Source organism: Scyliorhinus canicula, chromosome 16 (genome assembly GCF_902713615.1).
Source record: "Scyliorhinus canicula chromosome 16, sScyCan1.1, whole genome shotgun sequence".
Classification (NCBI taxonomy): Eukaryota; Metazoa; Chordata; class Chondrichthyes; order Carcharhiniformes; family Scyliorhinidae; genus Scyliorhinus; species Scyliorhinus canicula.
The window spans coordinates 83,413,670-83,441,351 of NC_052161.1; the positions used below are offsets into that span (position 1 = coordinate 83,413,670).

General features: G+C 53.8%; 1 protein-coding gene across 1 annotated transcript in view; it reads left to right on the top strand.

Annotated features, from left to right (window-relative positions):
• The first annotated feature begins 9,952 nt into the window (after window positions 1–9,952).
• The window catches only part of iffo1b (intermediate filament family orphan 1b), a 32,849-nt gene continuing 15,119 nt past the window's right edge, over window positions 9,953–27,682 (top strand). The window contains exons 1-5 of the mRNA XM_038774032.1: window positions 9,953–10,758; window positions 20,765–20,825; window positions 23,598–23,693; window positions 25,807–25,947; window positions 27,438–27,572. Coding sequence (XP_038629960.1) covers window positions 10,040–10,758; window positions 20,765–20,825; window positions 23,598–23,693; window positions 25,807–25,947; window positions 27,438–27,572 — 1,152 coding nt within the window. The 5' untranslated portion in view covers window positions 9,953–10,039. The remainder of the gene's footprint in view (window positions 10,759–20,764; window positions 20,826–23,597; window positions 23,694–25,806; window positions 25,948–27,437; window positions 27,573–27,682) is intronic.

A 27,682-nucleotide genomic window follows, 5' to 3' on the forward strand; every position in this document is an offset into this window, starting at 1 on the left:
AAATGGCCACAAAGTGGCCCTTCTTGCCACAGCCCTTGCAGGTTGCGGGGCGGGCCAGGCAGCGCTGGTGGGGGTGCTTTGCCTGGCCGCAGAAATAGCAGCGGGGCCCCGTGGGTTTATCGGGGCACCCTGCGGTGCAGGCCTGGGGGGGGTTCCGAGTCCGTGGGGGTGAGGGAGGTCGCGTTCCACGCTGCCCAGGGGGCCGCCATGCGGTCGGGGGCGTACACGCGAGCATTCCGATTTGCAACGTCTAGGGAGGAGGCGAGGGCCCATGCCTCCGTGAGGCTTAAAGTCTCTCTCTCTAAAAGTCTTTGGCGGATCTGCGAGGACTGCATACCTGCAACAAAGGCGTCTCTGATCAGAACATCGGTATGCTCAGCAGCAGGCACCTGTGGGCAGCCGCAGTTCCTCCCCAGCACGAGGAGGGCACGTTAAAATTCATCCAGAGACTCATCGGGTATTTGCTGCCTCGTGGCCAGTAAGTGCCGAGCGTAGACTTGGTTCACCGGCCGTATGAAATGTCCTTTGAGTAAGTCCATGGCTGGGTCGTAGTCTGTTGTGTCCTCTATGAGTGTGTACACGGCGGTGCCAACGCACGCGTGGAGGATGTGCAATTTCTGTTCCCTGGTCGGGACGTTTTCGGCTGTACTCAGGTAGCTATTGAAGCATGCCAGCCAGTGCTTAAATGCAGCTGTTGCATTCGCTGCGTGGGGGCTGAGTCGAAGACACTCCGGCTTGATGCGAAGCTCCAACCTTTAAAATCTTGCGTATTAAATTGATGCACAATCAATGGACACGAAACGTAGATAAAGTCTGAACGATAGGCTTTAATACGCAAGAAGTGACCCGTCAGCAGACGAATGGCTGACTGCCGGGGTACACGGGTTTTTATACTCCGCCTCGTAGGAGCTACCTTCCTCTCAGCCAATCGGCTGAGAAGCACATGACATACCTGGGCCAATGGGCAGCGAGTCCTCTGCACCAATGGCAGCTCACACTCCCGGGTACCGTAATACCCCTAGTCATACTACCACACTATCTTACTCTTCTTTATAGCTTTTTTAGTAGCTTTCTGTTGCCCCCTAAAGATTTCCCAGTCCTCTAGTCTCCCACTAATCTTTGCTACTTTGTATGCTTTTTCCTTCAATTTGATACTCTCCGTTATTTCCATAGATATCCACCGTCGATTTTCCCTCTTTCTACCGTCCTTCCTTTTTGTTGGTATAAACCTTTGCTGAGCACTGTGAAAAATCGCTTGGAAGGTTCCCCACTGTTCCTCAACTGTTTCACCAGATAGTCTTTTCACCCAGTCTACCTTAGCTAGCTCTTCTCTCATCCCATTGTAATCCCCTTTGTTTAAGCACAAAACACTAGTGTTTGATTTTACCTCCTCACCCTCCATCTGTATTTTAAATTCCACTATATTGTGATCGCTCCTTCCGAGAGGATCCCTAACTATGAGATCATTAATCAATCCTGTCTCATTACACAGGACCAGATCTAGGACCGCTTGTTCCCTCGTAGGTTCCATTACATACTGTTATAGGAAACTATCGCGGATACATTCTATAAACTACTCCTCAAGGCTGCCTTGACCGACCTGGTTAAACCAATCGACATGTAGATTAAAATCCCCCATGATAACTGCTGTACCATTTCTACATGCATCTGTTATTTCTTTGTTTATTGCCTGCCCCACCATAATGTTACTATTTGGTGGCCTATAGACTACTCCTATCAGTGACTTTTTCGCCTTATTATTCCTGATTTCCACCCAAATGGATTCAACCTTATCCTCCATAGCACTGATGTCATCCCTTACTATTGCCCGGATGTCATCCTTAAATAACAGAGCTACACCACCTCCCTTACCATCCACTCTGTCCTTCCGAATAGTTTGATATATTTAACTCCCAGTCGTGGCCATCCTTGAACCATGTTTCAGTAATGGCCACTAAATCATAGTCATTTACGATGATTTGTGCCATCAACTCATTTACTTTATTCCGAATACTACGAGCCTTCAGGTAAAGTACACTTCTAGTGGCTTTTATACCTCTGTTTTGAATCTTAACACCTTGATCAGTAACCTCTCCTAAGTTATTTTTCCTCTTAACATTTCTAATTTTCCTTGTCGTTGAACCCATCTTCATGTAACAATCTACCTCGTCGCTTTCCCGTTTCCTGTTTTTACTTCCTGTTTTATCACTCAAACTCAAACATTGAGCTCCCCTCAATCACTGTACCTTGTACTGTCACCCTATTTGATTTTTGACTATGGCTTCTCTGCCTTACACTTTCCCCCTTACTGCCTTTTGTTTCTGTCCCTGTTTTACTACCTTCCGACATCCTGCATCGGTACCCATCCCGCTGCCACATTAGTTTAAACACTCCCCAACCACTCTAGCAAATAGCCCTCCTAGGACATCGGTTCCAGTCCTGCCCAGATGTAATCCATCCAGTTCGTACAGGTCCCACCTCCCCCAGAACCGGTCCCAATGCCCCAGGAACCTGAAACCCTCCCCTTGGCACCATCCCTTCAGCCATGTATTCATCCTATATATCTTGTCATTTCTACTCTGACTAGCATGTGGCACTGGTAGTAATCCTTAGATCACTACCTTCGAGGTCCGATTTCTTAACTTCCTTCCTAGCTCCCTGTATTCTACTTTTAGGACCTCATCCCTTTTCTTACCTATGTCGTTTGTACCGATGTACACCACAACCACTGGCTGTTCAACCTCCCCCTCCAGAATGTCCTGTACCCGCTACGAGACATCCTTGACCCTAGCACCAGGGAGGCAAACACACCATCCTGGAGTCTCGTTTGCGGCCACAGAAACGCCTGTCTATTCCCCTTACAATTGCTATGGAGAATGATAGTTCTGTCCCAAAAGTTAAAATTCTAAATTGGGGCAAGGCCAATTTCAATGATATAGAACATAGAACGATACAGCGCAGTACAGGCCCTTCGGCGCACGATGTTGCACCGACATGGGAAGTCAAAAACTAAAGGCCATCTAACCTACACTATGCCATTATCATCCATATGCTTATCCAATAAACTTTTAAATGCCCTCAATGTTGGCGAGTTCACTACTGTTGCAGGTAGGACATTCCACGGCCTCACCACTCTTTGCGTAAAAAACCTACCTCTGACCTCTGTCCTATATCTATTACCCCTCAATTTAAGGCTACGTCCCCTTGTGCTAGCCACCTCCATCCGCGGGAGAAGGCTCTCACTGTCCACCCTATCTAATCCTCTGATCATTTTGTATGCCTCTATTAAGTCACCTCTTAACCTTCTTCTCTCTAACGAAAACAACCTCAAGTCCATCAGCCTTTCCTCATAAGATTTTCCCTCCATACCAGGCAACATCCTGGTAAATCTCCTCTGCACCCGTTCCAAAGCTTCCACGTCCTTCCTATAATGAGGCGACCAGAACTGTATGCAATACTCCAAATGCGGCCGTACCAGAGTTTTGTACAGCTGCAACATGACCTCATGGCTCCGGAACTCAATCCCTCTACCAATAAAGGCCAACACACCATAGGCCTTCTTCACAACCCTATCAACCTGGGTGGCAACTTTCAGGGATCTATGTACATGGACACCGAGGTCCCTCTGCTCATCCACACTACCAAGAATTTTACCATTAGCCAAATATTCCGCATTCCTGTTATTCTTTCCAAAGTGAATCACCTCACACTTCTCTACATTAAACTCCATTTGCCACCTCTCAGCCCAGCTCTGCAGCTTATCTATGTCCCTCTGTAACCTGCAGCATCCTTCCACACTGTCTACAACTCCACCGACTTTAGTGTTGTCTGCAAATTTACTCACCCAACCTTCTGTGCCCTCCTCTAGGTCATTTTTAAAAATGACAAACAGCAACGGCCCCAGAACAGATCCTTGTGGTACGCCACTCATAACTGAACTCCATTCTGAACATTTGCCATCAACCACCACCCTCTGTCTTCTTTCAACTCGCCAATTTCTGATCCACATCTCTAAATCACCCTCAATCCCCAGCCTCCGTATTTTCTGCAATAGCCGACCGTGGGGAACCTTATCAAACGCTTTACTGAAATCCATATACACCACACCAACTGCTCTACCCTCGTCTACCTGTTCACTCACCTTCTCAAAGAACTCGATAAGGTTTGTGAGGCATGACCTACCCTTCACAAAACCATGCTGACTATCCCTAATCATATTATTCCTATCTAGATGATTATAAATCGTATCTCTTATAATCCTCTCCAAGACTTTACCCACAACAGACGTGAGGCTCACCAGCCTATAGTTACCGGGGTTATCTCTACTCCCCTTCTTGAACAAAGGGACCACATTTGCTATCCTCCACTCCTCTGGCACTATTCCTGTAGCCAATGATGACATAAAAATCAAAGCCAAAGGCTCAGCAATCTCTTCCCTGGCTTCCCAGAGAATCCTAGGATAAATCCCATCAGGCCCCGGGGACTTATCTATTTTCACCTTGTCCAGAATTGCCAACACTTCTTCCCTACGCACCTCAATGCCATCTATTCTAATAGCCTGGGTCTCAGCATTCTCCTCCACAACATTATCTTTTTCCTGAGTGAATACTGACGAAAAGTATTAATTTAGTATCTCGCTTATCTCCTCAGCCTCCACACACAACTTCCCACCACTGTCCTTGACTGGCCCTACTCTTACCCTAGTCATTCTTTTATTCCTGACATACCTATAGAAAGCTTTTGGGTTTTCCTTGATCCTACCTGCCAAAGACTTCTCATGTCCCCTCCTTGCTCGTCTTAGCTCTCTCTTTAGATCCTTCCTCGCTTCCTTGTAACTATCAAGCGCCCCAACTGAAACTTCGCGCCTCATCTTCACATAGGCCTCCTTCTTCTTCTTAACAAGAGATTCCACTTCTTTGGTAAACTACGGTTCCCTCGCTCTACCCCTTCCTCCCTGCCTGACTGGTACGTACTTATCAAGAACACGCAATAGCTGTTCCTTGAACAAGCTCCACATATCCAGTGTGCCCAACCCTTGCAGCCTACTTCTCCAACCTACACATCGTAAGTCATGTCTAACGGCATCATAATTGCCCTTCCCCCAGCTATAACTCTTGCCCTGCGGGGTATACTTATCCCTTTCCATCACTAACGTAAAGGTCACCGAATTGTGGTCACTGTCTCCAAAGTGCTCACCTACCTCCAGATCTAACACCTGGCCTGGTTCATTACCCAAAACCAAATCCAATGTGGCCTCGCCTCTTGTTGGCCTGTCCACATATTGTGTCAGGAAACCCTCCTGCACACATTGAACAAAGAACGACCCATCTAATGTACTCGAACTATATCTTTTCCAGTCAATATTTGGAAAGTTAAAGTCTCCCATAACAACTACCCTGTTTCTTTCGCTCTTTTCCAGAATCATCTTCGCCATCCTTTCCTCTACATCCCCAGAACTATTAAGGTGGCCTATAGAAAACTCCCAACAGGGTGACCTCTCCTTTCCTGTTTCTAACCTCAGCCCATACTACCTCTGAAGAAGAGTCCCCATCTAGCATCCTTTCCGCCACCGTAATACTGTCCTTGACAAGCAGCGCCACACCTCCCCCTCTTTTGCCCTTCTCTGAACTTACTAAAACACCTAAACCCCGGAACCTGCAACAACCATTTCTGTCCCTGCTCTATCCATGTCTCTGAAATAGCCACAACATCGAAGTCCCAGGTACCAACCCATGCTGCCAGTTTCCCTACCTTATTTCGTATACTCCTGGCATTGAAGTAGACACACTTCAAACCACCTACCTGAACACTGCCACCCTCCTGCGAAGTCAAATCTGTGCTCCTGACCTCTATACTCTCAATCTCCCGTATCCCAAAACTACAATCCAGGTTCCCATGCCCCTACTGAATTAGTTTAAACCCCCCCAAAGAGCATTTTAGGTAGGAACTTTTAAAAGTTGATTGGGGGAGTCTGCTTACAGGAAAAGGGATGGCTGGTAAGTGGGAGTCTTTCAAAAGACTGGGGTTCAGGGTCAGCACATCCCTCTTAGTGTGAACAAAGAACAAAGAAAATTACAGCACAGGAACAGGCCCTTCGGCCCTCCCAGCCTGCGCCGATCCAGATCCTTTATCTAAACCTGTTGCCTATTTTCCAAGGTCTACTTCCCTCTGTTCCCGCCCATTCATATACCTGTCTAGATGCTTCTTAAATGATGCTATCGTGCCCGCCTCTACCACCTCCGCTGGTAAAGCGTTCCAGGCACCTACCACCCTCTGCGTAAAAAACTTTCCACGCACATCTCCCTTAAACTTTCCCCCTCTCACCTTGAAATCGTGACCCCTTGTAACTGACACCCCCACTCTTGGGAAAAGCCTGTTGCTGTCCACCCTGTCCATACCTCTCATAATTTTGTAGACCTCAATCAGGTCCCCCCTCAACCTCCGTCTTTCCAACGAAAACAATCCTAATCTACTCAACCTTTCTTCATAGCTAGCACCCTCCATACCAGGCAACATCCTGGTGAATCTCCTCTGGTGAACATCAATTTCCCCCAAGACCCTTCCATTGACCATATAGTCCGCTCTTGAATTTGATCTTCCAAAATGCATCACCTCGCATTTGCCTGGATTGAACTCCATCTGCCATTTCTCTGCCCAACTCTCCAATCTATCTATATTTTGTTGTATTTTGTATTTTGTTGTATTCTCTGACAGTCCTCCTCGCTATCTGCAACTCCACCAATCTTAGTATCATCTGCAAACTTGCTAATCAGACCACCTATACCTTCCTCCAGGTCATTTATGTAGATCACAAACAACAGTGGTCCGAGCACGGATCCCTGTGGAACACCACTAGTCACCCTTCTCCATTTTGAGACACTCCCTTCCACCACTACGCTCTGTCTCCTGTTGCCCAGCCAGTTCTTTATCCATCTAGCTAGTACACACTGAACCCCATAGTACTTCACTTTTTCCATCAACCTGCCATGGGAAACCTTATCAAACGCCTTACTAAAGTCCATGTATACGACATCTACAGCCCTTCCCTCATCAATTAAGTTTGTCACTTCCTCAAAGAATTCTATTAGGTTTGTAAGACATGACCTTCCCTGCACAAAACCATGCTGCCTATCACTGATAAGTCTATTTTCTTCCAGATGTGAATAGATCCTATCCCTCAGTATCTTCTCCAACAGTTTGCCTACCGCTGACGTCAAGCTCACAGGTCTATAATTCCCTGGATTATCCCTGCTACCCTTCTTAAACAAAGGGACAACATTAGCAATTCTCCAGTCCTCTGGGACCTCACCCGTGCTCAAGGATGCTGCAAAGATATCTGTTAAGGCCCCAGCTATTTCGACCCTCGCTTCCCTCAGGAACCTGGGATAGATCCCATCCGGTCCTGGGGACTTGTCCACCTTAATGTCTTTTAGAATACCCAAAACTTCCCCCTTCCGTATGACAACTTGACGGAGAGTATTTAAATATCCATCCCTAGCCTCAACATCCGTCTTGCCCTCTCCTTTGTGAATACCGATGCAAAGTACTCATTAAGAATCTCATCCATTTCCTCTGAGTCCACGCATAAATTCCCTCTTTTGTCTTTAAGTGGGCCAATCCTTTCTCTAGTTACCCTCTTGCTCCTTACATACAAGTAAAATGCTTTGTGATTTTCCTTAACCCTGTTAGCCAAAGATATTTCATGACCCCTTTTAGCCCTCTTTATTGTGCGTAGGGTAAGGCTGGTAGAAGTAGGGAACCCTGGATGACTTGGGATATTGAGGCCATGGTCAAATGGAAGAAGGAGGCATACGGCATGCATACGACATGCACAGGCAGCTGGGATCAAGTGGATCCCTTGAAGAGTCTAGGGCTGTCGGAATAGAGTTAAGAGAGAAATCAGGAGGGCAAAAAGGGAACATGAGATTGTCTTGGCAGATAAGGCGAAGGAAAATCCAAAGAGTTTAGACAGATACATAAAGGGTAAACAGGCAATTTGGGAGAGGATAGGGCCTCTTGAGGATAAACAAGGTCATTAGTGTGCAAATCCACAAGGGATGGGAGTGGTCCTAAATGAATATTTCTCGTCAGTATTTACTGTTGAGAAAGGCACAAATGTTAGGGAAATTAGGGTTATAAAAAGTGATGTCTTGAGGATTACAGAGAAGGAGGTGCTGGAGGTATTAAAGCACATCAAGATAGATAAATCCCAGGGACCTGATTAAATGTATCCCAGGTTGTTGTGGGAGGCTAGGGAGAAAATTGCCGGCCCCCTAGCTGATATATTTGAATCATCGACAGCCACAGGAGAGGTGCCTGAAGATTGGAGAGCAGCAAATGTTGTGCCCTTGTGTAGAAGCCATGAAATCCTACACCTTGTTTAAGAAGGGCTGCAGGGATAAGCCTGGGAACTACAGACCGGAGAGCCTTACTTCTGTAGTGGGTAGGTTGTTAGAAGGTATGCTGAGGGACAGGATCTGTAGGCATTTAGATAGGCAAGGGCTAATTAGGGAAAGGCAGCATGGCTTTGTTAGGGGAAAGTCATGTCTCACAAATTTGATTGAGTTTTTTGAAGGGGTGACCAAGAAGGTAGATGAGGGCAATGCCGTTGACATTGTCTATATGGACTTTAGCAAGGCCTTTGACAAGGTACCGCATGGTAGGTTGTTGCAAAAGGTTAAATTTCACGGAAAAGGGTGGTTGTAGAGGGTTGTTTTTCAAACTGGAGGTCTGTGACCAGTGGTGTACCTCAGGGATCGGTGCTGGTCCACTGTTATTTGTTATATATACCTAAATGATTTGGATGAGAATGTAGGAGGCATGGTTAGTACGTTCGCAGATGACACCAAGGTTGGTGAAATAGTGGATAGTGAAGAAGGTTATATAAGATTGCAACAGGATCTTGACCAATTGGACCAGTGGACCAATGAATGGCACATAGAGTGTAATTTGGATATATGAGAGGTGATGCATTTTGGTAGATCAAATCATGGCAGGACCTATTCAGTTGATGATAGAGTTGGAAGAGTTACAGAACAAAGAGATCTAGGGGTACAGGTTCATAGCTCCTTGAAGGTGGAGTCGCAGATGGACAGGGTGGTGAAGAAGGCATTCAGCATGCTAGGTTTTATTGGTCAAATATTGTTACAGGAGTTGGAACGCCTTGTTGAAGTTGCACAAGACATTGGTAAAACCACATGTGGAATACTGGGTGGGATTCTGGCAAAATGAGGCAATGTCCACATGCCGGCGGGAAAACCAGCGTCAATCACTCAGGCGTCAACAACCCCCGAAAGTGAGGAATTCTCCAAGTTTTCGGTGGCTAGTTTGACGCCAGAGTGCTTGGCGCTGCTCCAGACAGCGCGGAAGGGCCGGCGCGAGTTTGCGCGTGCGTGAAACGGCCGGCGTGATTCCACACGAGCAGACCGGCCGGCGTATTTTTGCGCATGCGCGAGGGTTCTCTTCTCCGCGCTGGCCCCTGAGCAATGTGGCGGAGCACTACAGGGGCCCCGGTGCAGAGGAAAGAATGCCCCCCCCCCCGCCGGCCCCCTCCCCTCCCTCCCTCGCCCCCTCCCTCCCCTGGCCCCGCCCCTTCCCCTGGCCCCGCCCCTTCCCCTGGCCCCTTCTCCAACCCCGCCCCTCCATCCACCCGGCCCTGCCCCCTCCATCCCCCAGCCCCGCCCTCTCCATCCCCTCCACCCCCCCTTCTGTCCTCCGGCCCCGCCCCCTCCATCAGCCCCGGCCCCGCCCCCACCCTCCCCTCCCCCCTCCATCCCTCGGCCCCGCCCCTTCCGTCCCCGGCCCCTCAATCAGCCCCGACCCGGCCCCCTCCAACCCCCGGCCCCGCCCCTTCCGTTCCCCGGCCCCGCCCCCTCCATCAGCCCCGGCCCCGCCCCCTCCATCCCCCCCTCCCCGGCCCCGCCCCCTCCCCCCATTCGCTGTCCATCTCCTGCAGTGTGGAGGCCCCTCCTCCTGGCTGCAAGGTTGATGTCAGGGAGCTGCCGGCCCTCCCATTCCCACTGCGTCCCCAGCCTCGGCTATGAATTCCCTGCTGGGCCCCAATTTCTTCCTGCTGCAGAGCGGGCTGGTGGAGAATCCCTGCTGCCCGTTGTCTCCGGAGGAGGATCCGGACTGTGTCTCGGTGCTGGGAGAGCCGCTGGGCCTGGGAGGAGGCCCTTACTTGCCGACCATGGCCCTCCGCAATGACCTGGGCTCCAACATTAACGTGCTGAAGACGCTCAACCTGCGTTTCCGATGTTTCCTGGCCAAGGTCCACGAGCTGGAGCGCCGGAACCGGGCCCTGGAGAAGCAGCTGCAGCAGAGCTGCGCTGGAGCAGGCCGCACTCGGCTCAGCACCCGAGACCAGGCTGTGCAAACCGGCTGCCCCGCTAACCCGGGCCCGGCCAGAGCCTCAGGCCTAACCCGGAGCCCAGGCCTGGTGCTGGCCACCTCCTCTCCCCACCCCTCCTCCTCGTCCTCCTCCTTCCTCAGGCCCCAGGCCCCCTCTCTGCTCTCCCCCGGGGCCTTGCAGAGTCACCACCGGTCCACGGCCCCCCCTCGATGGGCCGGCCCGGGACCCCAGGGGCTGGAGACCGCGTTCCGGGCGGCTGAGGGGTTGCCCTGGGGGCGCAGCGCAGGAGGAGGGGGCAGCAGACCGGATGGCGTGGGGGTCCAGACGGACACCATCACCCCCGAGATCCGTGCCCTCTACAACGTCTTGGCTAAGGTGAAGAGAGAGAGGGACGAGCTGAAGTTCAGGTGAGAGGCCCGGGCGGGAGGTGAGGGGGCAGGGGGGGGGGGTGGGAGGGGGGGGGTTGTGAGGAGAGGGGGGGGTTGTGAGGGGAGGGGGGGGGGGTGTGAGGGCAGGGGGGGGTGTGAGGGCAGGGGGGAGGGGGCAGGGGGGAGGGTGTGATGGGAGGGGGAAGGGTGTGAGGGGGGGGGGGCGGGAGGGTGTGAGGGGGAGGCGGGGGGGTGGGAGGGGGCAGGGGGTGAGGGTGTGTGAGGGGAGGGGGCGGGGGGGGGGGGGCAGGGGGTGAGGGTGTGTGAGGGGAGGGGGCGGGGGGGGTGTCTGTCCCCCTTTCTCTGTCTGTCCCCCTTTCTCTGTCTGTCCCCCTTTCTCTGTCTGTCCCCCTTTCTCTGTCTGTCCCCCTTTCTCTGTCTGTCCCCCTTTCTCTGTCTGTCCCCCTTTCTCTGTCTGTCCCCCTTTCTCTGTCTGTCCCCCTTTCTCTGTCTGTCCCCCTCTCTCGCTCTGACCCCCTCTCTCGCTCTGACCCCCTCTCGCTCTGACCCCCCCCCTCGCTCTGACCCCCCTCTCTCGCTCTGACCCCCCTCTCTGGCTCTGACCCCCCTCTCTGGCTCTGACCCCCCTCTCTGGCTCTGACCCCCCTCTCTGGCTCTGACCCCCCTCTCTGGCTCTGACCCACCCCCTCTCTGGCTCTGACCCCCCCTCTCTGGCTCTGACCCCCCCTCTCTGGCTCTGACCCCCCCCTCTCTGGCTCTGACCCCCCCCCCCTCTCTGGCTCTGACCCCCCCCTCTCTGGCTCTGACCCCCCCCCTCTCTGGCTCTGACCCCCCCCTCTCTGGCTCTGACCCCCCCCCTCTCTGGCTCTGACCCCCCCCCCTCTCTGGCTCTGACCCCCCCCCCTCTCTGGCTCTGCCCCCCCCCCCTCTCTGGCTCTGACCCCCCCCCCCTCTCTGGCTCTGACCCCCCCCCCCCTCTCTGGCTCTGACCCCCCCCCTCTCTGGCTCTGACCCCCCCCCTCTCTGGCTCTGACCCCCCTCTCTGGCTCTGACCCCCCTCTCTGGCTCTCACTGGGTGCGATTCTCCAAAAAATGAACAACGTCCCCAAGACATGTTGAATAATGGGCCTGGCTGGGAACGTGTAGTCGAGGCCTCACATAGTCCCATTTTGTACTGTGGGGAGCTCCGCCCACCAGAACCCCCCCTTGTAGCGCAAGAGCGGATTGCCAAAATAATCCCCGGCCTCCCTGCCGGCCTGAACGTGCTTTGGATGGCCCCCAACACCCATGTCAAGCAACCCAAGCCCGATCTCGCATGTACTGAAAGAATGCCGTACTGGCACCTTGCAAGTGCCAACCTGACACCCAGGTGGTGTCAGGGTACTATGCCCAAAGGGCATGCAGTTGGGGGCCTCCGATTTCTTGGCGACCCTGGCGAGTGCTATGCCAGCCGGACCAAAGCACTCGCCCAAGGTCTCCGAGACAAAGAAGTTGAATGCCAAAGCCTTGGCCACCTCGGGAATCTGCACATTAGAAAGTGAGGTTAACTACCTCGCTAAAATGCCGAGTTGTGGCCCATTATGGATGGGATTTGCATCACAAAGTCAGGGAGGTGGCACTGAACACCGCGAGGCTTTGCGAGACGGGTAGATGCCGGGAGCGGGGTCTCCTGGCTTTCAGTGACCATGCTGCGCTGCGGCGAGCTGCTTTTTGGGAGCATTGTGGCTGCTGGAGCGTGGCTACTGTTATGGGCCAGGGTTTAGAGAACCCAAAGTGTATCATGGAGTTCACCTGACCCACAACTTTTAATAGTTTGTGGTATGGGGAGCACACGGCCCACTCTGCAGATGTGGTGCAGCAAAATGGAAAAGTATTTTTTAAAGCAAAATAATGTTTATTCTGTGAACTCAAGTTAACCTTTTTAAAACATACAGTGAACATCTTAGCAACCATCAATTCAAATACATCCCCTAAAGAATACAACACTAAGTAAACCTTAATAACTTCCCAAACAACACCCAGAAGACAAAATAAACACCTTGTAACAGAAACACAAGGTTTAAATTTACTACCGAGAACAGTTATCACTCTGAATTCATCAAATGATCAAGAGATAGTCTTTAGATGGCAGAGAGATTGACAGTACACCTAAAAAGCAGAGCCAGAGCTCAGCTCCACCCACACTCTCACTGCAGTAACATGAACAGCCAATCATTTCTTAAAGTGACATTCTCATGACTCTACTCTCTCTCTCTCTCTCTCTCTCTCTCAAACCACCCACCCTTCAGGTTAGCCTTTAAGTCTGTGGGCTGGATTCTCCGTTGGGAAACATGATTGGCTGGAGATTCGGCTCCGAAGCCGAATCAGCATTCTCCAGAGTCCCGAAATCACAGCGTTCGCCGCGCGGCCCGAAAGTACAGTATGCATCTCATATCTGTCGTGACGACCGATTCTCCGGGGCCTCAGCGATTCTGCACCTCGAATGGGCCGAATTCCCGACGGCGTGTTTCTAACCACCTGTACAAAATCGAGAAGCTGGTGTACTGGCTGAGGCGGCTGCGAGAGGACGCAGGAGGTGACATGGGGGAACTGCAGGTTCCAGGATCAGACACCGGCTGTGCTTCCTGCGGGAAGCGGGAGGCTGCCATGGCCGGGGAGAGGAGGGGAAGGAGGTGGGGCAGGGCGAGCAGCCAGGGAGCCCCCCCGACAAGACGGGCGGTGCCCATGCACCTAGCGCCATTACGGCGACCATCTTGCTGGCCACCCACCCCGTCTCTGGGTGCACTCCGAGAAAACAGCCGGAAGGGTGGGTGCCCCGGACCACCCCACCCAACTGGCGACACCCACCGGGGGACCACCCAGGGCCATGCCGGCGGCAGCCCCCAGTGAGGAAAGTACCATCAAACTGTGCCCCTGGCAGCAGGGACGGGTGACAGGACCGGGGGCACCTACAGGGCTGGGGTGCGGGGGTGGGCATGCGTGGCTGGGGCACATGGTGACAACCGGGGCCACCGTGCAGCCCATGGTACCTGGTTGGGCATGGGTGTTTGTGCCATCATAACATGTTTTCCCCTCAGATAATTATGGCATTCGGTCACCAACCAGCCATGTTGGCCACCGTGGCGATGGGGGCAGCCCTTTGGCAGCGTAAGCGGGGCCAGCTCAGAGAGGATGAGGAGGCTGCAGAAGAAGAGAGGGCTGCAGAGGGGCAGGTGGCAGCCGCACAGGCTGGTGGGCCGCCGTACGGCAGGCCGAGGAGGAGGAGGAGGTGGTGCCAAGGAGGCGCCAGATGAGGCCCCGCATCTACTGCGACTGTTTGTCCTTTGAGGACCTCGCGGACCGGGCATGCAGGAGGAGACTGCGGATGAGCAGGGAGAAAGTGAGACACATCTGCCACATGATGGTACGTGGCACCACATGGGAATGGGGGAGGACACCCCCCGGTGGTCATCAAGGTGACGGTGCTGAACTTCTACATGACGGAGTCTTTCCAGTCACTGAGTGGGGGCCTGTCCAGCATCTCCCAGATATCAGTGCACAGGTGCATCTGTGCTGTCACTGACGCCCTGTATGCCCTGGCAGACCAGTACATCCAGTACCCAGTGGACCATGCTCACCAGGGTGCCCGGGCAACGGGATTTGCTGCCGTCACCTGGGATGCCCCAGGTCCAGGGGGTAATGAAATGGGGTGCATGTTGTCCTGTGGCCACCAGTGGATAACAGGCCGCTGTTTACCAATCATAAGGGGACCATTCCATGAACGTTCAGCTGGTCTGTAACCAGCAGATGAGGATCCTGCACGCCTGCACCCGGTACCCGGGCAGTGTACATGACTCCTCATTCTGGCACAATCTGTGATCCCTGACATGTTTTGAGGTACCACCACCCCCCCCCCCCCCCCCCCCCCCCCCCCCCCCCCCACCCCCCCACCCCCCCGGCTGCAGGGCTGGTTGCTGGGCGACAGTGGTTACCCATTACGGTCGTAGCTGATGAAAAATGAAATGAAAATCGCTTATTGTCATGAGAAGGCTTCAATGAAGTTACTGTGAAAAGCCCCTAATGACGCCTATGCGGTTGTCACAGGGTGACCCGCTACAATGATGTCTATTGCGTGATCAGGGGTGTGGTGGAGATGTGCTTTGGGGTCCTGAAGATGAGTTTCAGGTGCCTGGACCGCTCTGGAGGGGTCCTCCAGTACGAGGCAAGGAGGGTCGGCCGCATCGTGGTGGTCTGCTGCGTCCTCCACAATATAGCCCAGCAGAGGGGCGATGTGCTCGAGGAGCATGAGGAGCAAGGGCAGGCCTCAGCAGACGAAGAGGATGAGGGAGACAAGGAGCGGGACATGGGGGTTGGCCAGGCATGGGAGGCTGCACTACGCTATTGGCAGGGTCAGCACGCATGTGGTACACTTATTGAAACATGTTTCACCTTGTCCTGTGGGGGGGGTCAAACACCAACAACGACAGTGTTAGTCCGGTGGATGCTGCCCAGGGGTTGGGTTGCTGATGGCCCAGGGCACACTGCCGTTGCGGCTGGCATGTGGGGCAGGGTGGGGGTCTGGCAGTCCCTGGGCGAGGGTGGGGGGGGGGGGGCACACCTGTGTGTGGGTGTAGGGTGCTTGGTGCCAGGGGCACAGCGCTGGGTACTTACCCTTACCGCCCTGAGGAGGTTGTGCAGTTTTTTTCCTGCACTGGTTGCCAGTCCGGGCCACCTCCCCAACAGCGCTGACGGTGGCTCCCACCTCCGCCCAGGCACGGCGGACTGTGGCACCTGAGGACCTCCCTCCCGGCCCAAGGAGGCACCAACCTCCTCCTCTCCACAGAGTCAGGAGGGTCTTTAGTTCGGCATCGCAGAAGCGCTGCGCTACTCTCTTTGTGGCCACGTTGGCTGCGATGCTTATGTATGTGACGGGGAGAATCCCTTGCGTCCAGCCGCTACTGTGCGGCGATTACGGAACCGGCGAATGGGCCGCCATTCCGTTCCCAGAGAGTGGCGTTCCTCGTGACGCCCGTGCTAGCCTCGTGGGAGCGGTTGAATCGCTGCAGCTGGGGACCTGACTTCGCCGTCGTGAAACGCCACAGTTTTCACGACGGCATCAAAGCTTAGTCTCCAGAATGGAGAATCCAGCCCGTGCACCTGGAGTGATATTTCCTTGAGGATGAAGCATGGTAGAAGCTGAGGGGTTTGATACAATGTGCAGGATCATTTGAATAATTGTTTAGAGAACTAGCAGAGGATTTACAGGCTGAATGGCCTCCTGTACTCTCATATTTTAAAGCTCACTATCAGGCTTTGTTTATGAAAAATCCGCTGAATCTCCTGCCTGGTTACGAATCCCCCCCACAACCAACATCCTGGGGGTTACCATTGATCAAAAACTGAACTGGGACCAGTCATATAAATACTGTGGCTATCAGAGCAGGTCAGAGGCTGGGAATCCTGTGGAGAATAACTTGCCTCCTGACTCCCCCAAAACCTGTCCACCATCTACAAGGCGCAAGTCAGGAGTGTGATGGGAAACTCTCCCTCTTGCCTGGATGTGTGGCTCCCAACAACGCTCGAGAAGCTCGACACCATCCAGGACAAAGCAGCCCCGCTCGATTGACATGCTAACCACAAACATTCACTCCCTCCACCACCGACGCACAGTGGCAGCCGTGTGTACCATCTACAGATCCTCTGCAGCCACTCGCCAAGGCTCTTTCCAAACCCATGACCTCTACCCTTGAGAAGGACAAGGGGGCAGCAGACACGTGGGGAACATCCACCATCTGCAAGTTCCCCACACAGCATCCTAACAGGGAAATATATAAGTCGTTGCTTCCTGTCGCTGGGTGAGGATCCTGGAACTCCCTCCCTCACAGTGCAGTGGGTGTATCTGCAATAGGTTCAAATGGCAGTCACCCACCACCATCTGTGGCAATTAGGGATGGGCCAGCCGTGCTCTCACACCCACATTGCCACATCAATGTGGCCCCATCTCTGGCTTGGTGAAGGATGAGAGGTGACTGGGATGGAATCTATCAGATCTGGAAAGGGGTTACCAAGGGGAAGATGTAGAATATTCTTTCCACTTGTTTAGGGGAATGGGGCGATGGGCGGCCTTAACCACGGGGGTGGGGGTGCTCCTGAACGATATAAGGCAGTCGCGAAGAAATACAATGGCAGCGGGAGGTGGGGATTCAAGAGAAACTTCTCCCCCAGATAGTGGGGAGATTTTGGAACATGCTCCCGCCGGGATGTGGTCAAGGTGAACACAGTCAATATATTGGGTTGTTCCTTCCCAGCAACAACCCAGGGCTGTACCTCAAAGATGTGCTACGGAACAGCTTATACAGGGGCATTGACCGGCTGGATATATAGTGGATGTTTCCTCTTGAGGGATAATCTGGAACTAGGGGATCACTGTTTAAAAATAAGGGTGTAATCCATTTAAGAAAAAATGAAGAGAATCGTTCTCTCCAAGGTCGCGTGTCGCTGGAACTCTACCTCAAAAGGTGGTGGAAGCAGAATCTTTGAATATTTTTAAGGCAGAGCTGGGTGGATTCTTGATTCACGAGTGGGTGTGGAAGGTTATCGGGGGGGGTCATCACGAATGTGGGGTTGACGTTACAATCAGATAGCCGTGATTGTACCGAATGGCTGAGCAGTTGGAGGGGCTGAATCGCCACCTCCTGCTCATTCGTATGTTCGTAGGCTTCTCATCATCTCTATGGGATTCCACCTACCCACCCCCAGCTCGTACTGAACAGGACGCACACTTAGCTCCCTACGCCACAGGACACACACTTACCTCCCCATCGCCACAGGACACACACTTACCTCCCCCATGCCACAGGACGTACACTTACCTCCCCCACGCCACAGGACACACACTTGCTTCCCCCACGCCACAGGGCGTACACTTGCTTCCCCCACGCCACAGGGCGTACACTTACCTCCCCCACGCCACAGGGCGTACACTTACCTCCCCCACGCCACAGGGCGTACACTTACTTCCCCCATGCCACAGGACACACACTTGCCTCCCCCACGCCACAGGACACACACTTACCTCCCCCACGCCACAGGACACACACTTACCTCCCCCACGCCACAGGACACACACTTACGTCCCCCACGCCACAGGACGTACACTTACCTCCGTCACGCCACAGGACGTACACTTACCTCCCCCCATGGCTGGGAGTGTTTGATGGGAGAAGTATATATGGAGCTATCCTCTGTATCTAACCCCATGCTGTACCTGTCCTGGGAGTGTTTGATGGGGACAGTGCAGAGGGAGGATTACTCTGTATCTAACCCCATCCTGTACCTGTCCTGGGAGTGTTTGATGGGGACAGTGTGGAGGGAGCTCTAGAACATAGAACAGTACAGCACAGAACAGGCCCTTCGGCCCTCGATGTTGTGCCGAGCAATGATCACCCTACTTAACCACGTAACCCGTATACCCGTAACCCAACAATCCCCCCATTAACCTTACACTACGGGCAATTTAGCATGGCCAATCCACCTAACCCGCACATCTTTGGACTGTGGGAGGAAACCGGAGCACCCGGAGGAAACCCACGCACACACAGGGAGGACGTGCAGACTCCACACAGACAGTGACCCAGCCGGGAATCGAACCTGGGACCCTGGAGCTGTGAAGCATTGATGCTAACCACCATGCTACCGTGAGGCCCCTTTGCTACTGTGAGGACCCTACTCTGTATCTAACCCCGTGCTGTACCTGTCCTGGGAGTGTTTGATGGAAGAAATATGTATGGAGCTATCCTCTGTATCTAACCCCGTGCTGTACCTGTCCTGGGAGTGTTTGATGGGGACAGTGTAGAGGGAGCTTTACTCTGTATCTAACCCCGTCCTGTACCTGTCCTGGGAGTGCTTGATGGGGACAGTGCAGAGGGAACTTTACTCTGTATAGAACCCCGTGCTGTACCTGTCCTGGGAGTGTTTGACTGGAATAGTATATTTGGAGCTTTACTCTGTATCTAACCCCGTGCTGTACCTGTCCTGGGAGTGTTTGATGGAAGAAGTATATATGGAGCTATCCTCTGTATCTAACCCCGTGCTGTAGCTGTCCTGGGAGTGTTTGATGGGGACAGTGCAGAGGGAGCTTTACTCTGTATCTAACCCCGTGCTGTACCTGTCCTGGGAGTGTTTGATGGGGACAGTGCAGAGGGAGCTTTACTCTGTATCTAACCCCGTGCTGTACCTGTCCTGGGTATGTTTGATCGGGACAGTGCAGAGGGAGCTTCACTCTGTATCTAACCCCGTGCTGTAGCTGTCCTGGGAGTGTTTGATGGGGATAGTGTAGAGGGAGCTTTACTCTATCTAACCCCGTGCTGTACCTGTCCTGGGAGTGTTTGATGGGGACAGTGTGGAGGCAGCTTTACTCTGTATCTAACGCCGTGCTGTACCTGTCTGGGAGTGTTTGATGGGGACAGTGCAGAGGGAGCATTACTCTGTATCTAACCCCGTGCTGTACCTGTCCTGGGTATGTTTGATCGGGACAGTGTGGAGGGAGCTTTACTCTGTATCTAACCCCGTGCTTTACCTGTCCTGGTAGTGTTTGATGGGGACAGTGCAGAGGGAGCATTACTCTGTATCTAACCCCATGCTGTACCTATCCTGGGAGTGTTTGATGGGGACAGTGTAGAGGGAGCTTTACTCTGTATCTAACCCCGTGCTGTAGCTGTTCTGGGAGTGTTTGATGGGGACAGTGTAGAGGGAGCTTTACTCTGTATTTAACCCTGTGCTGTACCTGTCCTGGGTGTGTTTGGTTGGGACAGTGTAGAGGGAGCTTTGCTCTGTATCTAACTCTGTGCTGTACCTGTCCTGGGAGTGTTTGATGGAAGAAATATGTATGGAGCTATCCTCTATATCTAACCCCGTGCTGTAGCTGTCCTGGAAGTGTTTAATGGGGACAGTGTGGAGGGAGATTTACTCTGTATCTAACCCTGTCCTGTACCTGTCCTGGGAGTGCTTGATGGGGACAGTGCAGAGGGAGCTTTACTCTGTATAGAACCCCGTGCTGTACCTGTCCTGGGAGTGTTTGACTGGAATAGTATATTTGGAGCTTTACTCTGTATCTAACCCCGTGCTGTACCTGTCCTGGGAGTGTTTGATGGAAGAAGTATATATGGAGCTATCCTCTGTATCTAACCCCGTGCTGTAGCTGTCCTGGGAGTGTTTGATGGGGACAGGGCAGAGGGAGCATTACTCTGTATCTAACCCCGTGCTGTACCTGTTCTGGGAGTGTTTGATGGGCACAGTGAAGAGGGAGCATTACTCTGTATCTAACCCCGTGCTGTACCTGTCCTGGGAGTGTTTGATGGGGACAGTGCAGAGGGAGCTTTACTCTGTATCTAACCCCGTGCTGTACCTGTCCTGGGAGTGTTTGATGGGGACAGTGCAGAGGGAGCTTTACTCTGTATCTAACCCCATGCTGTACCTGTCCTGGGAGTGTTTGATGGGGACAGTGCAGAGGGAGCTTTACTCTGTATCTATCCCCGTGCTGTACCTGTCCTGGGTATGTTTGATCGGGACAGTGCAGAGGGAGCTTTACTCTGTATCTAACCCCGTGCTGTAGCTGTCCTGGGAGTATTTGATGGGGATAGTGTAGAGGGAGCTTTACTCTATCTAACCCCGTGCTGTACCTGTCCTGGGAGTGTTTGATGGGGACAGTGTGGAGGCAGCTTTACTCTGTATCTAACCCCGTGCTGTACCTGTCTGGGAGTGTTTGATGGGGACAGTGCAGAGGGAGCATTACTCTGTATCTAACCCTGTGCTGTACCTGTCCTGGGTATGTTTGATCGGGACATTGTGGAGGGAGCTTTACTCTGTATCTAACCCCGTGCTTTACCTGTCCTGGGAGTGTTTGATGGGGACAGTGTAGAGGGAGCATTACTCTGTATCTAACCCCGTGCTATACCTGTCCTGGGAGTGTTTGATGGGCACAGTGTAGAGGGAGCTTTACTCTGTATCTAACCCTGTGCTGTACCTCTCTCTCTTTTGGTTGTAGGTGGGAGCAAGAGTATCTTCTGCGAGTCGAGTTACAGGACAGAGTTGCCATCCTGGAGGAGGTAAGGAGTGGGTCATTTCTTCAATCAAATCTCCCCTTTCGACATCCACATGTTCATTTTCCACAAGCCTCACTGTCCCTGGGCCATGAGGGATTTTCCCCTTAACCCCCAAACCCCACACTACACGTTCAGGGGTCATGACCCAAACTCTGACCCCTAACTTCTGCTCACAGCCTGACCCTCAAGCCACTCACATCTAGATCTGACTGAATCGATTTGGAGCCCGAGAATCCTTCACCTTTAACCCACCACGGCCAAATTTTACTCTTGAAACATATATTCCTTAACTCCCAAAACTCAACCCGCTCGCCCCAAGGATTAACCTTCATCCTTCACGGACAGCTCTGAATTGTAATTAGTAGTCTTGATCTCTTGGGGCTCTCTCAGCCCGAAGTTCCCCCCGAATGCCACTCCTCTCCCTAATCCCCCTACATTCAAACGTAACCCCTTCAACCCTGATCTCAACCATATACCTGAACCCTAATCTTAACCACGTGATATCAATTGGTTCGCTAAAGCCCCACTCACTCCCTAAAATTTACCCGAATCGCCAACCCTAACACAAAGGGCTGACCCTTGTCCAAAAACTAGCCAAGAAGGCATAGGGTCAGAAGTAGGCCACTCGGTTGATCTGATGCGATAATCGTGGACTTCACTTTCACCCCTTATCCCTGTAATCCTCAATTCCCTCACTGATTAAAAATCTGTCTATCTCAGCCTTGAACATACTTAATGACCCAGTCGCAACTTTTCACCTTACCTGGTACACGTGACAATAAATCTCAAGCTACAGCCCTCTGTGGTAAAGAATACCACAGATTTGCTACCCTCCGAGAAGAAATTCCTCCTCAACTATCTGAAGTAGGCGACCCCTCACCCTGAGATTATGCCCTCTGGTCCTTGACACTCCCACAAGGGGAAACAGCCTCTCAGCATCTACCCTATCTGACTCAATAAGGTCACCTCTCATTCTTCTAAACTTCAGTGATCACAGGCGCCAACCTACTTAACCTCGCCTCATAAGGGTGAGCTGTGAGGAGGATGCTGAGATCCTTCAGTGTGATTTGGGCAAGTTGAGCGTGCGGGCAAATGAATGGCAATATCATTTGCACAAATGTGAGGTGATCCACTTTGGTAGCAAAACCAGGAAGGCAGATTATTATCTAAATGGCCATAAATTGGGAGAGGGGAATGTGCAACGAGACCTGGGTGTCCTCGTACACCAGTCACTGAAGGTAAGCATGCAGGTGCAGCAGGTGGTAAAGAAGGCAAATGGCATGTTGGCCTTCATTGCAAGAAGATTTGAGTACAGGAGCAGGGATGTCTTGCTGCAATTATACAGGGCCTTTGTGAGACCACACCTGGAATATTGTGTGCAGTTTTGGTCTCCTTATCTGAGGAAGGATGTTCTTGCATTAGAAGGAGTGCAGTGAAAGTTTACCAGACTGATTCCTGGGATGGCGAAACTGATGTACGAGGAGCGATTGAATCGGTTCGGATTGTATTCGCTGGAGTTCAGAAGAATGAGAGGGAATCTCATAGAAACCTATGAAACTCTAACAGGATTAGACCGGGTAGATGCAGGAAGGATGTTCCCGATGGTGGCGGAGTCCAGAACCAGAGATCACAGTCTGAGGGTATGGGGTGGACTACTTGAAAAGAGGGTGGAGTGGCTATGAAGAGGCGAGGGGAGGGCAGGCCAGATATGAAGAGGCCTCCAGAGGTTTGGGTGGGGGTCCTGGAAGGAGGGCTGAAAGGGGTGTGCAAAGACCTGAAAATGTTTGGGGGTCACTCGGCGATCCCATAATGGGGTGTCCTCACTTGTTGGGGGGGGGGGGGGGGGGGGGGGTGACATTGTCTATGGGTGGGGATGTGAGGCACCCACAAGCTCACTTGGAGATCAGGACGCCCTTTCACAGGGGCGGCCCGATCTCTGTTCAGCTCCCCTGTGATGAAAAGGATTCTAAGGGAGTGGACTAATTTGTTGAGAAACTCCCCATGGAGTGACTAAGTGTGGTTCGATAGCATTGGGGAATCCTCCAACAGAGCCGGCACAAAACTCCCAGGCAAAATAAAGGCGTTTGGTCTAGATAGGACACTTGATCGGTGCAGGCTTGGAGGGGGCCGAAGGGCCTGTTCTTGTGCTGTATTTTTCTTTGTTTTTTGTTGAAACCCGCCATGACACTTAGAAACCTTTCCGTTAGATCGTACCTTGTTTTCAAGGAGTTAGATATAGCACTTGGGGCAAAGAGGATCAAAGGATATGGGGGGAAGGCAGGATCAGGCTACTGAGTTGGATGTTCAGCCATGATCATAATGAATGGCAGAACAGGCTCGAAGGGCCGAATAGCCTGCGCCTGCACCTATTTTCTATGTTTCATAAGAAAATCCCTCCACACCCGGGATCAACCAGCGAACCTCCGAATCCCGAAACCCTAACCAATAACTTTGAAACCTAACTCTCGTCCTGACACCAACCCAAGCCAGAGCGTTGTGCCTCAAGCAACACCTGAACTCTACTCCCACCCCCAGCCCAAGCATAACTCTGAGCTTTCCAACCCCATTTACCCTCAGTGTAAACCCCACCCTCGTCCCAACCCTCACCCTGACCCTTGGGTTTATCCGTTTGAATGATCAGAACCAAGCCCTAATCCTAACCCTGGAGCAGTCCGCATGCTCTTCCCCCTGCTCCCCTTCCCCCAATTCTATCCTGGGATTTTCCTTTGCCTTTGGCTGCTTGATGTAATTGTGCTGTCTTATTGGCTGTTGCAGGAGTCCCAGGAGGCAGACGTGGCTCAGGAGGAATTGGTGCTGAAGGTGCAACACCTGAAAGCTGAACTGGTGCTTTTCAAAGGGTTAATGAGCAACGTGAGTGATTGAGTGCCGATCAGGAGATCCCAAGGCCCAGTGAGGGAAGGTATCCCAGGGTACAGTGAGGGGGTGGATCCCAGGGCCCAGTGAGGGAAGGTATCCCAGGGTACAGTGAGGGGGTGGATCCCAGGGTACAGTGAGGGGGTGGATCCCAGGGCCCAGTGAGGGAAGGTATCCCAGGGTACAGTGAGGGGGTGGATCCCAGGGCCCAGTGAGGGAAGGTATCCCAGGGTACAGTGAGGGGGTGGATCCCAGGGCCCAGTGAGGGAAGGTATCCCAGGGTACAGTGAGGGGGTGGATCCCAGGGCCCAGTGAGGGAAGGTATCCCAGGGTACAGTGAGGGGGTGGATCCCAGGGCCCAGTGAGGGAAGGTTCCCAGGGTACAGTGAGGGGGTGGATCCCAGGGCCCAGTGAGGGAAGGTATCCCAGGGTACAGTGAGGGGGTGGATCCCAGGGCCCAGTGAGGGAAGGTATCCCAGGGTACAGTGAGGGGGTGGATCCCAGGGCTCAGTGAGGGAAGGTATCCCAGGGTACAGTGAGGGGGTGGATCCCAGGGCCCAGTGAAGGAAGGTATCCCAGGGTGCAGTGAGGAGGTGGATCCCAGGGCCCAGTGAGGGAAGGTATCCCAGGGTACAGTGAGGGGGTGGATCCCAGGGCCCAGTGATGGAAGGTATCCCAGGGTACAGTGAGGGGGTGGATCCCAGGGCCCAGTGAGGGAAGGTATCCCAGGGTACAGTGAGGGGGTGGATCCCAGGGCCCAGTGAAGGAAGGTATCCCAGGGTACAGTGAGGAGGTGGATCCCAGGGCCCAGTGAGGGAAGGTATCCCAGGGTACAGTGAGGGGGTGGATCCCAGGGCCCAGTGAGGGAAGGTATCCCAGGGTGCAGTGAGGGGGTGGATCCCAGGGCCCAGTGAGGGAAGGTATCCCTGGGTACAGTGAGGGGGTGGATCCCAGGGTACAGTGAGGGAAGGTATCCCAGGGTACAGTGAGGGAAGGTATCCCAGGGTACAGTGAGGGGGTGGATCCCAGGGCCCAGTGAGGGAAGGTATCCCAGGGTACAGTGAGGGAAGGTATCCCAGGGTACAGTGAGGGGGTGGATCCCAGGGCCCAGTGAGGGAAGGTATCCCAGGGTACAGTGAGGGGGTGGATCCCAGGGCCCAGTGAGGGAAGGTATCCCAGGGTACAGTGAGGGGGTGGATCCCAGGGCCCAGTGAGGGAAGGTATCCCAGGGTACAGTGAGGGGGTGGATCCCAGGGCCCAGTGAGGGAAGGTATCCCAGGGTACAGTGAGGGGGTGGATCCCAGGGCCCAGTGAGGGAAGGTATCCCAGGGTACAGTGAGGGGGTGGATCCCAGGGCTCAGTGAGGGAAGGTATCCCAGGGTACAGTGAGGGGGTGGATCCCAGGGCCCAGTGAGGGAAGGTATCCCAGGGTACAGTGAGGGGGTGGATCCCAGGGCCCAGTGAGGGAAGGTATCCCAGGGTACAGTGAGGGGGTGGATACCAGGTCCCAGTGAGGGAAGGTATCCCAGGGTACAGTGAGGGGGTGGATCCCAGGGCCCAGTGAGGGGGTGGATCCCAGGGCCCAGTGAGGGAAGGTTCCCAGGGTACAGTGAGGGGGTGGATCCCAGGGCTCAGTGAGGGAAGGTATCCCAGGGTACAGTGAGGGGGTGGATCCCAGGGCCCAGTGAGGGAAGGTATCCCAGGGTACAGTGAGGGGGTGGATCCCAGGGCCCAGTGATGGAAGGTATCCCAGGGTACAGTGAGGGGGTGGATCCCAGGGCCCAGTGATGGAAGGTATCCCAGGGTACAGTGAGGGGGTGGATCCCAGGGCCCAGTGAGGGAAGGTTCCCAGGGTACAGTGAGGGAAGGATCCCAGGGCCCAGTGAGGGAAGGTATCCCAGGGTACAGTGAGGGGGTGGATCCCAGGGCCCAGTGAGGGAAGGTATCCCAGGGTACAGTGAGGGGGTGGATCCCAGGGCCCAGTGTCTCACCAGGGAAGCCCGTGTCTCGCCAGCGTCTAGCCAGTAAAATTCATGTTCTGGGTCTAGCCAGTGTAGTCTATGTTTAGCCAGTGACCTCTGGATAAGTCCAACTCCTCTTCTCTCTTTAGAACCTTACTGATCTGGACACGAAGATTCAGGAGAAGGCAATGAAGGTGGACATGGATATTTGTCGCAGGATCGACATCACTGCCAAGCTGTGTGATGTGGCTCAGCAAAGAAACTGTGAAGACATGATCCAAATATTCCAGGTGAATAGTGCAGGCGTCTGAATGGGTGTGTGTACGTGTGCATGTCTGTGTCTCTGTCTGTGTGCATGTGAATGTTTCTGTGTGTGTGTCTCAGTGTGCTTGTACCCGAGTGTGTATCTGAATGTGTGCATCTGAATGTGTGCATGGATTTGAGTGTGTGTATAGCTGACTGTGTGACTGAGAGTATGAGTGGTGTGTGTGTGTACGTGTCTGAGTGTATAGATGTGTGCGGCATTCTGTCAGTGTGTGAATGTGCGGGTGAGGCTGCGTGGGCGAGAGTGAGGCTGCGTGGGCGAGAGTGAGGCTGCGTGGGCGAGAGTGAGGCTGCGTGGGCGAGAGTGAGGCTGCGTGGGCGAGAGTGAGGCTGCGTGGGCGAGAGTGAGGCTGCGTGGGCGAGAGTGAGGCTGCGTGGGCGAGAGTGAGGCTGCGTGGGCGAGAGTGAGGCTGCGTGGGCGAGAGTGAGGCTGCGTGGGCGAGAGTGAGGCTGCGTGGGCGAGAGTGAGGCTGCGTGGGCGAGAGTGAGGCTGCGTGGGCGAGAGTGAGGCTGCGTGGGCGAGAGTGAGGCTGCGTGGGCGAGAGTGAGGCTGCGTGGGCGAGAGTGAGGCTGCGTGGGCGAGAGTGAGGCTGCGTGGGCGAGAGTGAGGCTGCGTGGGCGAGAGTGAGGCTGCGTGGGCGAGAGTGAGGCTGCGTGGGCGAGAGTGAGGCTGCGTGGGCGAGAGTGAGGCTGCGTGGGCGAGAGTGAGGCTGCGTGGGCGAGAGTGAGGCTGCGTGGGCGAGAGTGAGGCTGCGTGGGCGAGAGTGAGGCTGCGTGGGCGAGAGTGAGGCTGCGTGGGCGAGAGTGAGGCTGCGTGGGCGAGAGTGAGGCTGCGTGGGCGAGAGTGAGGCTGCGTGGGCGAGAGTGAGGCTGCGTGGGCGAGAGTGAGGCTGCGTGGGCGAGAGTGAGGCTGCGTGGGCGAGAGTGAGGCTGCGTGGGCGAGAGTGAGGCTGCGTGGGCGAGAGGAGGGAGATTGAGGGGGCCTGAGGGAGACCGAGTGTGTGATTGAGCGTGGGGGAGCGAGGAGCGCTGGGGAGCGAGGGTGATTGAGTGTGACCCTCTGTCCCAATTGGAATTAATTCCATTCCGTGTTTGCACGGTGGATGTTTGACGTGTTTGGACTAAAGTGTGGATTCTCACTGAGAAAGACATCAGAGGACCAAGAGCTGTCTCACAATCCGCCTGATTGTCACCCTGCTTGATGCATCTTCCCCTCCCCCCTCACCCCCCCCCCCCCCCCCACCCTTCTGCACCTTTTTGTCCACCTCTTGCTCAGTCACTGCCTGCTGTGTCTACTTGCTGAGTGCTCATGTCAGTCACCCTCAACCAACTGATCTCTCCTCTCTCCCCCACCCTGCTACCCCGCTCCCCACTGCCCCCTGCCTCCCTCGTCTGGCCCTCCCTCCTCCTTACGAACCGCTCCTGCCTCTAGTCACACCGCCTATTTTCAATTCAGGTCCCCTCGCTGCCTCGCAAGAAGGAGCAGAAGACGGCCACTGCAGAGGAGGTGTCGTCCCTGGCAGACAGGGAGGATGAGATCAGCAACTCCACCAGCATCAACGAGGAGATGCAGCGAATGCTGAACCAGCTGTGAGTGGCAGCAGAGAGGAGGCAGTGAGGGAGGGAGGGGGTGTCGTGGGTTAGGGTTAGAGTTAGAGGAGTGAGGGAGACGGGGAGCGAGAGTGACAGAAAGAGACACAT